Genomic DNA, 17,789 nt, shown 5'->3' with positions numbered 1-17,789 from the left:
GGTTTTAAGTATGGAAATCATACAAAAATCCAGGAAACTGCTACTGTTTGATAGCAAATGCCTGAGCTATGTAGGGGAAGGCATGGATTTGGCTTAAAGAATTATTCTCTGTTCCCTTCCTCACTGTCCCTCACTGACAGCCAAATGAGTAAAAACTTTTTTTTTTTAAACTTGAAAAACTGTGTGAAATCCAATTGCTTGAGAACCCAAAGAGCTATGCTTTTCTGAGTTGGTAACATGCCATGAGACGTGTCTGGGAATATTTTCAGCAGTGGTGTTGGTGTCTTAGCAAGAACAATAAGGAAACTCAACAGCAACCAATAATCCACATCCCCCACAACCCACCAGAACATTTCCCAAAGCTTCATTGTCCTTTACCCATAATCATATAAATATGTCAACCTATAAATCTTTTGTAAAAGATGACATCATTTATTGACCAGAGTGCTTTCTTGTTGTGGGACTGAAACTTATATGGAATAAAGAAGTATTTATTAAATGCTTTTCAGAGGACATTATAGAAGTTCCATGAGTTAAGAAATCACGAAACTCTCTATTTCCCAATGCATGACCACAGTCTGTAGAGTAATAAGGATAATCAGCATTTTTGAGCCTATTTTTAGGATCCAAAGTTTCATGATTAGAATTTGGCAAGTATTAGGAAGGAAAATAGGTAAGTTGAATTCCTCTCCCCAATCAGAAGTACTGTGGACCAAAACTCTAATCTTTATACTTTTTATAGAATGTGCTTTTTAAAAATTTTACTTTTCCCAGTTATGAGTGAAAAACATTTTAGTTATACATGCACATTCATTTTTTAAAATTTATTTTTAACATGCTGCTTTATGAATCATATTCGAAGAGAAAAAAATCAGAGCAAAAGGGAAAAACAAAAGATTAAAAAAAAAAAAGAAAAAAAGAAATTAACATAGTATGTGTTGATTTACATTCAGTTTCCTTAGTTCTTTTCCTGGATCCAGATGACATTTTTTGTCCAGATTCTATTGGGATTGCTTTTAATCACTGGGAAGAACCAAGCTTGTCATAATTAATCATCACAAAATCTTGCTGTTGTTGTGTACAGTGTATTTTTGGTTCTGCTTGTTTCACTCAGCATCAATTCCTGTAACTCTTTCCAGGCCTCTCTAAAACAGCTTGATCATCATTTTTTTGTAGAACAATAATATTCCATTATCTTCATGTATCACAACTTGTTCAACCATTCCCCAATTGATGGGCAATTACTATTTTTTCCAATTCTTTGCTAATACAAAAAGAGCTATTACAAACGTTTTTGCACGTATGGATCCTTTGCCCTCCTTTATGATTTCCTTGGGATACAGACCCAGTAATGACACTAAGTTAAAGGGTATGCACAGTTTAATAGCCCTTTGGTCACAGTTCCAAATTGCTCTGAAGAATGGTTGGATCAGTTTACAACTCCACCAGCAATGTCCCAGTTTTCCCACATCATCTCCAACATTTATCATTATCTTTTCCTGTCATCTTAGCCAATCTGAGAGATGTGAGGTGGTTTTTCAGAGATGTTTTAATTTGCATTTCTCTAATCAATTGTGATTTAGAGCATTTTTTCATCTATAGAATATAAGTACATTTAAAAATACATTGCTTTATGAATCATGTTGGGAGAAAAAAATCAGAGCAAAAGGGAAAAGATAAGATTTTTTAAAGAAAATTAAAAGAAATTTTCGAGAACAAAGAAACATAGTTTAGAGGATAAGAGTTAGAAGTGACCTTTTCAAGTTAATTGATTTGCTAAAGATCACCCAGATTTGTCTAGAATAGTATTGGGATTTGAATCCCTTTTTCTAAATCACAATCCAGAACTTCTCTTGAGTCATTGGATTTCTTTGCATCCAGTGAATAGAGCATGACCATATTAATTTAGCTCTAATCTTGTTGGCAAGGTACTTGGTCTTGAAGTTTTGAGGGAAATCATCACATCCCTGATAGTTCCATGAATTTTAAGTGAATTGAAAACAAGCTATTGCCCTGAAAGTAAGTGAGGTTGGTTATTTTAACTATACCATAAGATAAAAGAGTCTTAAACAATGTTTTAATTATGTTGAAATTGACCTGAGAGAGTTATTCAGCCCTGGCTTAGGGGGATTTGCTGGTGGATATAGCAGCTAATGAAAGGATAAAATAGTGGGGGGCTCTCTGTTCAGAAACTTGTTCCCTTCATTTGCACTCCTCAAATGCTCTCATTAAAAGAGTAGATGACCTAGCATATAGAGGCTATGTGTTTATTGTTAATTAATTCTTTATTCTGCAGTATCTCCTCCAGGAAACCCAACATAGACTGTATCTACTCCTCCGCTGAGCTCAAAATGGACGAGAGAGGACTGAGACATAGTAGGAGATGATCCTTTCCTTAAAGAAGTTTGCAGTCTAACTAAGAAGGCAGAACTAAAGTGCATGAAATCAGAATAGTAAATGGTCATTCAGCAAGCCTTTATTAAATGATTACTATGTGCCAGACAGTGTGCTAAGTACTGAGGATACAGGAAAATGGCAAAAAGTCCATTTTCTCCTGGAATTCAGTCTAATGGGTGAAACAAAATTAAAACAATTATAAACAAACATATATATATATATATATATATATATATATATATATATATATATATATATATATTCACACACACACACATAGAGAGACAGAGATAGAGAGACAGAAACAGAGACACAGAGAAAAGCAGAGAAGAGAAAGAAACAGAGACACAGACAAACAGAAAAAGACAGAAAGAGCCAGAGAAAGAAAACAGATGGGCAGAGAGAGACAGAGAAAGAAGCAGAGAGACAGACAGAGACACACAGAGAAAGAGAGAAACAGGAGGGAAACTTTAATATTAAGAGAGATCAGGGAAGGCTTCTAGTGGAAGGTGGGATTTTAGCTGGGCCTTGAAGGAAGTCAGGAGGCAGATAAGGGAGGTGGGGGAAGACTGAAGATATAGGAATCACCAGTGAAAATGTAGTCATGAGATGGAAAAGCTTGTGTAAAGGACTAGTAAGGAGATCAGTGTCACTGTATAGTCAAGTACACGGGAATGAGTAAGAAAAATTTGAAAGAAGAGGTTCGGGATATGAAGAAATATCTTACACCTATGGGGCAATTTATCATTTAAAAAATTTTCTTAACACGATGTTTTTTTGAACCTCTAAACCAGTGGTCCTCAAACTTTTTAAATAGGGGGCCAGTTCACTGTCCCTCAGACTGTAGTAAAAACAAAACCTCACACTCTGTCTGCCCCTCGGCCCATTTGCCATAACCTGGCGGGCTGCATAAACATCCTTAGTGGGCCACATCTGGCCCACGGGCCATAGTTTGAGAACTCCTGCTCTAAACAAACGGGGGGGGGGTATTATTTCCATTTTGTCAGTGAGGAAACAAAGGAGAGAGCATAGAGTCAAAGATTTAGAATTGGAAAAAGTGTCAGGAAATCTGGATCAATGATGTTTTACTCAAGTAGAAAGGGAAGCCATTTATCTATAATAAATATCCCTGTGGGCTGCATATTGACTTAATTTTAAGATGTGATGTTAACTATGTTTTACTTTATTTTTATTTATTTTGTCAAATATATCCCAATTACATTTTAATCTAGTCCAGAGAGATACTCAAAAGTTTGGCACCTATAATCTAGATATAAGGGCATCTAGGTGATGCAATGGAAATAGTTTGGAACTGATCTTCCTGAATTCAAATCTAGCCTCAGACACTTTTTAGCTATGTGATCCTGGGCAAATCCATGCTTAACTTAGTTTCCTCATCTGTAATAATGAGCTGGAGAAAAAAAAAATGGCAAACCACATTTCTGCCAAGATAATCCCAAATGGTGACATGAACACAACATAAACATAGGCCAGCCCTCTCATTTTACAGATGAGGCAACTGAAGATTAATGAGATTATTGCTATGCCTAAATGTACAGTGGCACAATGAGTAGCAAGATCTGGATTATGAGCTCAGGTCCTGCGACTTCAAGAACATCCTTATAAGTTCAGCACTTTTTCTATTGCGCCATGATGATTTACACAAGAACATAGAACTAATTAGTGATGAAGATGGAACCTAGAACCTCGAAGCAGCTCAGTGATATAATAGGTGAAGCACTGGATCTATCATCAGGAAGACCTGAATTCAAATTTGCTCTCAGACATTTACTACCTCAGTTTCCTCCTCTGTAAAAATGGAGATTAAAAAAAAAGGCATCTGCTTCCCAAAATTATGAAGATCAAATGAATTAATATAGGTAAAGTTCTTTGTAAATCACAAAGAACTCTTTCTATATATGTATACATATACATATGTGTGCTAGCTATTCTAATATATAGTGTTTTAGATAATAATATTCTTGTTATAATTATTAGCTAGTAGCGGCTCAGGTCTTTAGGCTTTTTTAGTTCTTTTCACTAATTCGAAAAGTAGAGACCAAAAACTGATGCAGTGTGTGCTAGGACAAACTTTATAAAAGGAAATGGATTTCAGCAGACAAAGCATGAGACCTGGATAAATTTAAAGAGGAGGAAGGGAATTTTTAGAGAGAAGAGAGTGAGCAAAAGCTTCGAGATGAGAAATAATGGGAATGGCATATGTGATCTTAAATAGAATACTAATTTATTTGACTAGCTTCATAGTATATATTTCTTTCTATGAAACTTATGTAAATAAGTATCTTATTTACCAAGATGCACTTTACATCACTTTGAATTTGCAATTTTTTAAAGAAGGAAAAAGGAAAATGGAAATGGAACAAACATTCATTAAATCTCTAAGTACTTTACAAATATTATCTCATTTGATCTTACTAACTTCCATTATCATAGTTAAAGTAAATCCCTATAGGGCCAGAATAAATAGGCTGCAAATGCTATTTGCCTTCTCTCTTCAAATTGTTTGGCAAAAAATCTCCCAGCCAAGTGACTGTCTAACATTCTCAGATACACAGGAAAACCCATCTTTTAACAAATGAGGAAACTGAGGCAAGCAGCCAGTAATGAAATAACTTGCTCAGGATCATACAGAGGAATCAAATCCAGGTTTCCTCAGAGTTTTTCATGGTTTGTCTCACTTTCCAAGTTGCCCTTATAAAAGGGATCCCCAAAATAAGGGTCCTTTTTAAAAATAAGAGGGTACTAATGAGAAGGAAGCACCTAAACCAGTGGTCCTCAAACTTTTTAAATAGGGGGGTCAGTTCACTGTCCCTCAGACTGTTGGAGGGCCAGACTATAGTAAAAACAAAAGCTCACACTGTCTCCACCCCTCACCCCCATAACCCAGAGGGCCACATGAACGTCCTCAGAGGGCCACATCTGGCCCGCAGGCCATAGTTTGAGAACCCCTAACCTAAACATTACAATGAAATTTATAGAATTTAGAATATATTAGAATGAATTAGAATGAAAGTTATAAAATTACTCATGACAGAATTGAGTGTTTTAATTACTCTTAGCATTTTTTAAAAGCTCCTTCATTTATAGGACTAGAACATTTTGCTGTCAACTGCTATAAGTATTCATGTTAGACAATGATGTGCAATATGTGAAAAACAGGACAGGTTCTTTTTCAAAATTCATATCATTTGAAAAGTAGATTTTGTGGAAAATAGTTACCTTCAGGAGCATGTCATTCTTTTTCTATCTTGTAATAAAAGAGCACTCATAGTATGTCAGAAGAACCGAGTGCAAATCCTGGCATTCATTCTTTTAGTTCTGTGACTCTGTGCCAGTTATTTCACACCTTTGAAGCCTAGTCTTCTCATTTACAAGGGGAAATATTTCTACTACATCTCACATAGAATTATTGTGAAGAAAATGCTATGTAGTTTTAAAGTGCTATATATAAATGAGAGTTGTTTTTTAAAAGGCATTTCCCTCATAGACAGCATGGCATATGGATAAAGAGAGCTGGCTTCAGGGTCAGGATTTAAGGTTCAGGGAGTTCCTGGAACTTCTTGAATTTATCCTGGTTTTGTGATCCTGGGCAGCAGGTCACTTTCATTGTTCTAGGAAATCCTCCAAATAGCCAAGAAAGTAACCACAAGTTCCCTACTTTAAAAATATCAGAGACTCAATTTTCTTTCCTTTTTTTTTTTCATTCTTCTTTTCCTTCACTGATGTTGTATGGGCATTGCACACCCTGTGCAGTGAGAGTATCTTGTGCATTCTGATTGCTTCTCTTAACTCTTCACTCACTTCAATGAATGTGGGGATTAGGTTTTATCTTCCACTTCAGAGTCACTGCTCTATACAAAGGAGGCATTTAATGGGTATTTATTAAATCTAATTGTGTTGAATCTACTGGAGGCAAACGTATTGAAAGATATGACAATAGCTCATCTTGGACATTTTTCTCCAAGTCCATTTTAATTATTTTCTTTAGTATGTAATAAAACTGAAAGTGAGAGAAAATATGTCACCAAAAAGCCTTGAGTGTCTTGCCTTTGGTGGGCAAAATGAACTAGTGACTGTTGCCTGTGTTGATAGTTCCAAGGTCATTGGGGAAGTTATATTAAAGGGTAGATGAAATAGTGTGGAGAGCTTGGAAAGAGGAAGGTGCTTGGAGGAGGGGAGGACAGCTGATTCAGGGTGGGGGATTATTGCTTTAAGATGCTAGGGGCACCAGAGCAAAACTGTTCATACTAGGGTATAGCACCATTTTCCCCCTTTTATCTTCACTTTAGCCCTTTCAAATTTATTGTCTTTTATTGTCTTTGCATTGCTTTAATTACATTGGCCCTTAGGAAGTCTAGAGTAAACTACTAGAGTTGGGAATTCTAAAGAGACAGAGATACCACGGGTACCAGAGAGAGTGGAACAAGACTGAGGAATTATAGTAAATAATTAATTTTGCTTAGAATTGAATTATGTTAAGAGAGAGTGTGCGTGTATATATGTGCATAATGTGAAAAAAACTTTAAAGAGAGTCAGAATAAAGAGTTTATATTTTATCCTGGGTTAAGGTAGAACTGCTAAAAATTTTAACTTGTGGGGAGAGAGATGATTGTACTTGTCACCCATGGAAGGCCTGGGTTTAAATTGTGGGAGCATCAAGGTGATGAGCCACAATTCAAAAGCAAAAATAACTTTTATTAAAGGTGACAGAGCTAAAATAAGTGATCTCACATTTCCAGCAGCAGGAAAGAGTCCTGGCAATATATTTGAAATGTTTTTCTCTCTGGGGTCATTTCATCATCATTGGCTTGATCTGGATGGAGGCTTCGTGAACCAATTTGAGCAGACCTTTGCATTTAGAACCCCACCCCTTTGTTGTGCAGTGTAGAGTCAAGATATGTCATAGTTAAACACAAGAGGGTTTCTCTAGTTGCTATTTACCTGAGGAAGGGGGGTAACCAGTGGATAAAGTGCTGAGCTTGGGAGTAAGATAGAATTGAATTCAAAACCAGCCTCAGTCACATGCTAGATATATGGCAAATCATTTAAACTCATTGTTAAAATGGAGACAATAATAGCACTTTTCTTGCAGAGGTTTGTGAGGATTAGGTGAGATAATAATTGTAAAGCATGGTGTCCTCACACAAAGTAGGTTCTATGTAAATGTTAACTATTATTATCATTTGAGCAATATTATATAAAATTCTGCTGGCTGATTTCAGACAGTGCTAACTACTATGATTGAAAGAGATAATTTATTGACTGTTTTTCTGTATTACATTTTCTACAAATTTCTTGTCTTCTGCACTTGTGCATCATTCAATTAATTGACAAATCTTGTCATATCTCTATAATATTTCATATAATTCCACTTCTCTTAATTTGGACAGTTGCAATCCAGGTTCTGACCCTTGTCCTCCCTGGTCTGGACTGGCATTAGTTTCCCCACCTCAGGCCTTGCTCTGTTCTAAACCATTCTCCACATATCTACCAAGGTGATTTTCCTAAAGCATAGGTCTGAACAAGGCATCCTTATTGTGTGTTCTGATTACTTCTCTTAACCTCTACTCACTTCAGTGAGTGTCTCCTTCAGAGTCATTGCTCTATACAAAGGAAGCATTTAACTGGTGTTTGTCAAATCTAATTGTGTTGAATCTACTGAAATAGTAGAGTAAAATGTCAATCTTTTGTCATTTAAAGCCCTTCATATCCCTACTCCTTCCTACTTTTTCTGCTCTCTTCCCTATTTCCCTTTTTCCCTCCATACACCCCATTCTATGGTCTGTCCAAACTGGCCAATATTAGGATTACAAGGTGATAACTCAGGTTATCACCTTGTAATCCTAACAGGCCAATTTGCTGTTACTTCTCACACTCAGCCCACCCTATCCATAGCTTTTTAATTAGTATCAACCGTGTCCAGAGTGCTATCTTCTCTCACCAAGACTTCTTACAATCCCTGGTTTCATTCAAGACTTTCTTAAATGCAGTCTTTTACTGGAGGCCTTTCCTGGTCCCTCAGAGCTTCTAGTGCCTTCCTCTCAAAAGATTCTGCTCTCTCTGTCTCTATCTCCCTCCCTCCCTCCTTCACTTTCTTCCTCCCTTTTCCCTTCCTTCTCTCCCTTCCTTCTTCCTTCCCTCTTTCCCTTCTTCCTTCTTCCTTCCCTCCTTTCCATCCTCCTTCATCCTTCCTTCCCTCCCTCCTTTCCTCTTTCTTTATTCCTATTTCTCCTTCCTTCTTTCCTTCCTTCTTCCCTCCTCCTTTGTTTCCTTCCTCCCTCCGTCTCTTCCTTCCTCCTTTTCCCTTTCTCTTTTCCTTCCTTCCTTCCTTCCTTCCTTCCTTCCTTCCTTCCTTCCTTCCTTCCTTCCTTCCTTCCTTCCTTCCTTCCTTCCTTCCTTCCTTCCTTCCTTCCTTCCTTCCTTCCTTCCCTCTATATATTTATAAGTGTATATGTTTTAGTTACCTTTTTACATATTTTATGCCTATACCTTAGTGCAAGGCCTGGAATATAAGTATTTAGTCAATGCTTATTTATTGATTGATTGAAATTTAATTGAAGCCTTTCATTTTAAAGCCAGTCATTTCTTCTCAACACTCCTTAGATACACACACACACTTTTCTGTTAAGAGAAAAAAAGGAAATATGTTTTACTGTCTGAACTGAAATTAGCCATTGCATTTAATCAGAATTCAGCTTTTAATGTTGTTTTCATTTACATTATTGTTGTTTATGTTGCTTTCATTGTTCTGCTTTTCCGTACTCTTCATCAGTTAATGTGTTTCTCCAAATTCCTTATATTTGTTTTTTCTTCCAGTATACAAATATTCAGTTACCTTCATATACCAAAATTTGTAATGGTTGATACACAAGGACTTTTTCTCTTTGACATACTTGTAATGTATGACAAAGAAGAGGATTGTTCCCTATCCATATCAATTCATGATCCATGATTTGGAAGATTGCTTTAGTGATAGAATGAAAGTTAAGAGTGGAGATGGGAGAGAGTAGGGGAAGAAAGATGTTAGAAGACAATATAATTGTCTAGCTGAAGAGTAATGATGAACTGGAAGATAGATGAAGGTTGAATTTGAGGATTTCCAGCTTTTATAGATAGAAAATTGCTAAATCTATCCATTTCCAGAACTCTGCTTTCATATTTTCAAATGCCTCTTAAAGAACTTTACCTGAATGACCATCTAGCACCTCAAACTTAAAAAGTTTTAAATTGAACTTGATATCTGTTCCTCAAAACCTACTTCCCTTCTCTCTACTTCCATACTTCTCAGAATGGAATCTTCTTCCCAACCTTGGATTTATTGCTGACTTCTCCATTCAATACCTTACACTTATGCATTTGATTGTAGTCTTATTTCTACTTTCACAATAACTGGTGCATGTACACCTTCCTCTCCATTCATATTGTCACAAGTATAGTTCCGTCTTATTTTGGTCTTACCCAGACCATTCTAATAGACTTTTAATTTTTCTTCTTCATAGTTTTCCCTCCAGTTTTCCACACTGTTGACTAAGTCTTCTTTCTCCTGTACTTCTAGTATCTTACTACTACTCTATTTAGAAATCTTTGTAGGTTTCTCCAATATCTATTGGATAAAATGTGTATTTATGACCCTAGAAATTAAAATACTGCAAAATTTGCTTCTAATCCAAGTGTATTATTTCTTTTTCTTATTGCTCTGACTTCCCCCTTCGCTGTTCATAATTCCCACCTTGAAATAAATCTCTACCCCAACAATTCATTCCATGAATTCTGTCTGAACTTTGCTATATAAAAGTGATTTCTTCCTCCTCAAATTTATCATAGCATTGGGCTGGGTCTCAGGTTTCTTCTATTACATTTTCCCTTGTATCTTTCTTACTGGAGTTCATGATGGATCTTCCTTACCATCCACAAGGATATTAATTCTTTGATGGCAGAACTGTGCCATTTCTAATCTTTGTTCAGCATTAGACATAGTGTTTTTCACATTGGTTTTATTTATTTATTTAGTTTTATTTTGTTTGTTTTTGTCTGGATCTTTATCAGAATAAAAGACTCCCTGGTGAGGAAAGCTCATTCTGCCAAAGAACTTTCCTGGTAACTTGTAATCCTGAGTTGCCAGGGAACTAAGTATTATTTGATCAGTATCAGAAAGCCAGTATGGAATAGAGGCAAGAGTTTACCCCCAGATTTTCCTATCTGTAAGCCTTGTGTATCACAGGCACCAATAATATTTTTTTAGATTGACAAATCAAAATAGTAGGAACTGACATCTGATTAAATGTGGATGAGTAGGGTAGGAAAAAAAAAAGGCTTGGGTAATTGGGAAAATGGTAGTGTCATAAACAGAGATGGGAAATCTCTAGGAAATCTAGTGATTAGTGAAACTGATGAGTCAGATTGAGGTCTAGAATCCAATTTTGATGACTCTTAGCTTTTGGCTCTTTCCAGAGCATCTTCTCCACTAAAACAATTCTATGAATAAGATTAGACTTTATCATGTAACTATCCCATCATTAACTTTTGTTTTGGGAAAGGGAATTTAATTTGATGGAGCAAAAGGAAAAGATTTGTAAAGTCAGTAACTTAAAATCTACAAATGCATGAAAAGTCCTTATAATAGTCTTTTCAGATTCACTATAATATTTCTGAGTTCAATATATGCTCTCTTCCTTTTTAGCTTAGAAACCAGCTTGAGGTCTTTTTTTATGAGGCTGTTAATAAGGCAACAATATGTGGGTTGGAGAGAAGTTAATGAACTTTGAGAAACTGTTTATCTCCTTTAATTACTTCCCATTCTTCCATCCACTTACATAGAGGTATTGAAACTTTAAGATAAATACTGAGGTTGAAAAACAATAGCAATGTGAACACATTTTATGTTGGTGTATATTTTGCTAGATGTCTCTTAGGTTCTTACTTCTAGCATAAAACTCATTGACAGTAGGGATATTTTTTTAATATACAAAACAATCAAGCATATACAGGATGTCCCCAAAGCTATTAAACTTTAAAACTGCAATAAGACTTTTGAGATACCTTCTTTATATTAATGCACTCACACAATACTGATCATTTTGCTGAAAGTTTGAGAAAATCAGTGATTTAACTGTTTTATATTCATGATGCCCACTACTTAAATATTCAGGGTTGGGTACAGGAGGTATCTAAAGAAGAAAATGAAAGAAAAGCAATTTAATATAGATGATTACCTTAGTGGATAATGGATTAATTTTTTATTTTCCAGAAAGTGTCCTGTAATATCTTGAGGAATTGTTGAAATTATTTCAAATTGTTTTTCTCTGTTTTTGTCTTTAGGTAAGGCTGCAGATTGGCCTGTATGTTGTTTATCTCTTAGACTGGCTGAGTGTTTTTGACAAAGAACAGATCCTTATTCTTCGTCTTGAAGACCATGCCTCCAATGTCAAGTATACCATGAACAAAGTTTTCCAGTTTCTGAATTTAGGTATGAAAAAGATTGTGTGAATTCTTAAGCCTTAAAGCAAATTAGAATGAAGAGCAAACTCCAGTGGTTAAGGATAACATCCAGTACAGTATGATCCTAGAAAGTGAACTGAGGTAAAAGCCCATTAAGAGAGGGATAGCTATAAGTATCACTCAGATGCCTCATGATTTTCCCTTCCCACTTTGGCTATCTATTTTACATGAGATCACCTAATTTTTTTGTTCAAATCCATGAGTCATTTTTTAGCATAGCGAAACTGAAATCTATATTGACCTGGAGTGAGTAGAACTAAAATCTGCAATAATAAGGGAGACTTTCTTCACTGTTAAAAAATATGATACTGATTATAATTAAGAAAAGACATTTATAGGTGAATTGTTGATTGAGAGAATTTGATATTGAATGATTTCTTGATTTTTTTTAATGTAATTCCTCCAGACCAATAAGAATCAATTTTTATAGGACAATATATCCTAAGAACCTGTCTGAATTCTTTTGTTAGGTTAGAATTTGGTTGATTGACTATTGTTGGAAATAAGTGGACCTATTTTATGCAACTCAAAAAAAAATTGTCATGGAAGATTCCCCCTAAAGAGAGTATTGGATTATCCCTATTATGTCAGTCAATTTCTCTCATATATCACCTGAAATTTTTAGAAAAAATTAGAAATTTAGGCCATTATAAGTGATTTTCTTAGGTAGCCTACCTGGAAAAGCCTGGGGCTCCACAACCCAGATATTGTAGGGGATCCTGTCCATAGTTTTTTCTCTGCCGAAACTCGAGTCAGACTTTCAGCTAAGTGGCTAAGGAGAGAAATGATGCTTTCCCATTCCTTCTTTTCTCTCCCTTTGGAAATTGTTTGAGTTTGCTACCCATGAAACCAAAGGAATACAGTAATACTTATGAGCTACTCTTTAATATCTTTAATGGTATTTTCATGTATGATATCATTAGCATCTATAGAAAGCCCAGCAAAGGTATCAAACTAACCTTGTGCATTCCACTGCACATGGAGTCACAGGTGTTCCCTCCTCTTTCAACCCACTTTGTGGTCTTTGGATTCAGTTGTCATTGGCTAAACTTGAAGAGTCAAAGTGAAATAGAGATAATTAGGCATTATTGATGAGGTAGGGCAATGTAAACCACTAGACCAGCCACTTCAGATCATAATCATAATACAAGTTAATATTTACATAGTGTTTATTTTTGGTTTGCAATATATATATGTTCTTATATGATCCTCACAACATCCCTATGAGGTTGATACCATTATTATCTCTATTTTACAGATGAGGAAGCTGAGACTGAGAAAAGTTGAGATAAGTCAAATGACTTGCCCCAAATCACACAATTAGGAAGTATCTGAGGCAGGATTCAATCTTATCCATTCCTAACACCATGTCCAATACTCTATTCATCACGACACCTCGCTGACTCAAATTAAAATCAGGTTGTAGGAGAAGTTTCCATTGCCAGATGATGGTGGATCAAGGATACCCTCAGAATTAGAAAAGCAAACTCTTTCCCATTAACTTCATGTCAAAAGTAGAAACATACTCAGCCAGTATAGGCAGGGAATAAAAATCTTGAGTCCTTTCTGCTCTGCTTCCCAATTACAAATGTCTCAAACAGTAAATAGCATTGGGGGACAGAGCCATCCAAATAATGTTGTGTGCATTAGCATCACAAGAGAGGAAATGCTCTTGGCAGAATTCAGATACTACTAATTATCAGGTGATTCTTAAACAAATAGATTTACTCTAGAGGGAATGTACAATTATTATTTTTTTTTTTTGAGGAAATTGGGGTTAAGTGACTAGTCCAGGGTACACAGCTAGGGAGTGGTAAGTGTCTGAGATCAGATTTGAACTCAGGTCCTCCTGACTTCAGGGCTGGTGCTCTATCCACTGCACCAACTAGCTGTTGTTCAATCATTAAATCATTGGAGAGTAGCAACTTGCCATTGTACTAATCCTTTTGTAAAAGCACAATTTGGTGCATCTGAATATGTATTTGCACACATAGTATTGTGCATGTGGACAGTGTGCACATATGCACATATGTGTTATATGTTGTATTTTCCAGTATCCTATATCCCTTACCCCTCCCACTCCAAACTGCTCTTGGAATAACTTCATTTGGAAAACATTTTAAAGAGCAGTTCTCTTAGCAACATGAAGAATAAACAGTATTTTAGTAAAGTTGTTTTTAGTTCTTTTAGTTCCTGTCCTGTTTTAACTGAATTCCTTTGTCCTTTCCCCCCCCCAGGTCCCTTAAATAAAAAACAGGAAGCCCTGATTACCAGGAGTCCTGCATCAAATACAAGACGTCCAGAGGACCGGAACCTGGGACCCATGTTTCTACTCACAAAAAAGATTCTTCAAGACTTTTATGAGCCTTTCAATTCTAAATTGGCTCAAGTGCTTTCTGATGAAGCTTTTTCTTGGAAACAAACTTAAGGAATGAATTCGGGATTATGAGCATTGTGCTAGAAGATTTTATTACTTTTCATCAAAAGATATTTATTTGGGGACAATGATTTTATCCTAAGCATAAAGGCCTTTATCCCAGGATTTTCATTCTTCTCTTAGTGTAGCAAACCATATTTCATTATAAGTATTTCAGACTTTGGGGTATCAAATATTCTTATATTGACTCCTTGCAATGGACCCTTTCATTATTATTAACAATTGGGGACTGATATGATGGAATTCTATTTTTTCTACCCTCACAATTTTATATGTATTTATTAGGCTTCTGCCATTTGTCCAACACTGTGCCAGGCACCTGAAAGGATCTGAAAGATGATGGAATCTTTGTCTTCAAAGGGCTTAAAATCTGTATTGTTAGAATTCTGAAATTGAATTAGAGCATGCTAGAGATTATCTCAATGACTTTACAAAAATTATACTTTCATTATTAGTTTCAAAGCATGTCTGTTTCAATTATTTAATGTCATTTATTTCTGAGGGGGTGGGGTTCTTTCAGTTTTTGCCTTCGCTCAACCCAAATCATGCGATGGTTAATTAAGGATTTTATACATCTGGTAGCAGATTGCTGGGCCTGGAGTTAGGAATTCCTGCATTCAAATGTGGTCTCAGACACTTATTTGCTGCATTACCCTGGTCAAGTCAGTTAACTGATATATGCCTCAGTTTCCTCAATTGTAAAATGGGGATAATAATAGCATCCACCTCCCGAGGTTGTTGTGAGGATCAATATTTGTGAGATAATATTTGTAAAAACTTTTAGCACAGTGCCTGGTACACACAAGGCACTATATAAATGCTTAATCCCTTTGCTTATTTTCCTTAATTGAATTTATATTACTTTATATGTAAAAAATAAATGAACAGAAATGATGCTCGATTTAGGATCAGAACACCTGGATTCAAATCCTGGCTTTATTACTCACAAAAATTTCTTCATCTTTCAAATGAGGGGGGTTAGTCTAGATGATCTCTGAGGTTCTTTCCAGCCAAATTAGGTTAAATGATTTCTGTTGTCCCTTCCAATTCTGTCATATATAATGAATAATTGCAGTTTTATCTTTTGTGGGACATATTTTCACTTCCTACTTTATGACTGTTGGTTTTTGCTTTACTGAATATATAAAATGGACAATATGTTTAAATGACTATCATATTTCAATGAGCTTCATGCCTGTTTTCTCTTTTTTTAACTGAATTTCATTTGATTTCAATTTGTTTTTATATTGATGCAAGTGACTTCAGAGAATTAATAGATGTAAATGAAAAAGCTAGATTATATTTTGAGACTTTGGTATGTGACAGTGTTGTTGGAAAACAGGATTTTTTTAGTCCCAGTTGGCTGTATTTCTTTCTTTTTTTTTTCATTCCTCTTAGACTGATGTCATTTCTACTTTATCAACTGCAATATTGCCAAATGTACTCACAAAGTTCATGAACTATGATGTGTTGTACCCCATCTCACAAATAAGATGCATGGGTAACTATTAGGTATGCTTGTATGTGAAGCATGGATGGTATGAGTATTGTATTTAGAGGACTTTTCTGGGGAAAAGTGGAAATTTGGTTTAGACATGAACCTGCAGACACAGTAATTGTTTGGAAGCCATCAGAGTAATGGAATGGAAAACTTGGAATCAGTAGTTAGGCTGTCCCAGGCAGAGCCAAATTCCAGAAATGTCCAGGTTTTGCACTGAAGAGAAGGTGAAGTTTCCATGAACCAAAGCTCTTAGATTATGGTTATATATGAATGCCAAAGTCAGGAAGGGCAGGTTTCTAAATACTAAACCTTAGTTTGCATGTATGCAGTTAAACGAGGGCCTTTATATGATTACTTATTATTCTTCAGCTACTGAAATATAGTATGTTTTTTTTTTCTGCCAATGTAGATAGAAAGATACACAATACAGTGTATAAAACTTGAGTGCTGGGCCCAACATACACGTTTATCTATCTCTATAGTTCTATGTGCGTATATCTACCCATAGATATACATAGATATAAATACATAAAGGTAATTATATCCATATAGCCAAGGTCACTTTTGTCATGGAATAAACTGTGGCTTTTTACACTGGTCTAGAGACAATTAACACTATTTTCACAGGAACCTTGGCTAGGAGAAAAGGCTGATCAAAGCACAAAGATGCTGAAGGTTGAAAACATTTTAAGATGTGTATTTATTTGTGTTATCATGTGTATGTGTGTATATATATATGTACATATGCATATATATAAGTGTATATGCTTTTTAAAAAGTGGATACTTTTCAGTACTGATGCTGATACATCAATACTCTGTACACATCCCTTTTATAAATTTCTTTCTCTGCCAATAAATTTGTGTAGTTTTAAGTAAATATTTTGCTATTCCACATGAACTGTAGTTAATAACAAAGGTTTTTCTGACGCACACCTATGCATGTGACGAACATGTATTATTATTATTCTGCTTCTTACAGAAGTATTATTAAATTGTATTGTTTTCAATATTATTTGGTTTATTATTGGTCCTTTTATATGGAGGGGAGCATCTGACACTTCTGTGGTGATAATATCATTATTTCCCCAAGGACTAGACTTTCTTTGTGAGGATTCTTGCAGCTGCCTTCCCCTAATTAGGCCTCCCCCTCCCCATACCGCCCTAATCTAGAGGTACAGTACTTCTAGAAAGGAAAATGGTTGTTTGTACAGTCATGACCTAAGACAACGTATCTTGTCTTCTCATTGAAAACCAAAGTGAAAATAGAGCATTTTCATTGAGCTGGTGTTAAAATGACTTGATATTCCAATGTTCTTTCCCTGATTTTTCCAATTGTACTCCTTGATTTACATAAGGTATGTTAAACAAGTCATATAATTAAGCTGTATTTTTAATTAATCTTTAACACAATTAAATATGGTTACATACGAGTGTTATCCAAATAATGTATGCCGCTGTTGTTTATTTAAAATATAGATGATGCTTTTCTCACCAAGGTATTTTATATGAATGAAATGGATGGATGGGTCAATAAGTATTTGTTACATATCTACTCTGTGCCATGCTCAGTGCTAAGCACTTTATAAAAATCTCAATTTTCACAATAACTCTGGGTGGTAGGTAATTTTGTTAGCCCCATTTTATAGCTGAAGAAACTGAGGCAGAGATAGTGAAGTGACTTGTTCAAGGTCATCCAGCTAGTATGTATCTGAGGCTAAATTTGAACTCAGGTCTTTCAGCATTTTATCTTCATACTGCACCTAGATATCCTATGAATGCTCGAATTATTTATTAAGTGCTTACTCTGTAGCACTATGTTAAAATTTAAGGATACAAATGTTTCACTCTTAAGGAGTTTAGAACCTAATGAAGGCAACAATAACTGCAGGAGAATGGTGATGAGAAAAGGTGATTCTGGAAGAAACCCTAGGGA

General features: G+C 35.5%; 1 protein-coding gene across 6 annotated transcripts in view; it reads left to right on the top strand.

The window, feature by feature from the left end:
• CHST15 (carbohydrate sulfotransferase 15) overlaps positions 1-17,295 on the top strand; it is a 139,736-nt gene extending 122,441 nt beyond the window's left edge. For all 6 annotated transcript variants that reach the window (XM_074295806.1, XM_074295803.1, XM_074295805.1 and 3 more), the window contains 2 exons: positions 11,737-11,884; positions 14,154-17,295. In XM_074295806.1, coding sequence (XP_074151907.1) covers positions 11,737-11,884; positions 14,154-14,344 — 339 coding nt within the window. In that variant the 3' untranslated portion in view covers positions 14,345-17,295. The remainder of the gene's footprint in view (positions 1-11,736; positions 11,885-14,153) is intronic.
• Positions 17,296-17,789: the final 494 nt, after the last annotated feature.

Source organism: Sminthopsis crassicaudata, chromosome 2, assembly GCF_048593235.1.
Source record: "Sminthopsis crassicaudata isolate SCR6 chromosome 2, ASM4859323v1, whole genome shotgun sequence".
Lineage (NCBI taxonomy): Eukaryota > Metazoa > Chordata > Mammalia > Dasyuromorphia > Dasyuridae > Sminthopsis > Sminthopsis crassicaudata.
Note: the sequence above shows the minus strand (reverse complement) of the source record. Positions and strands in the feature narration are given on the sequence as shown.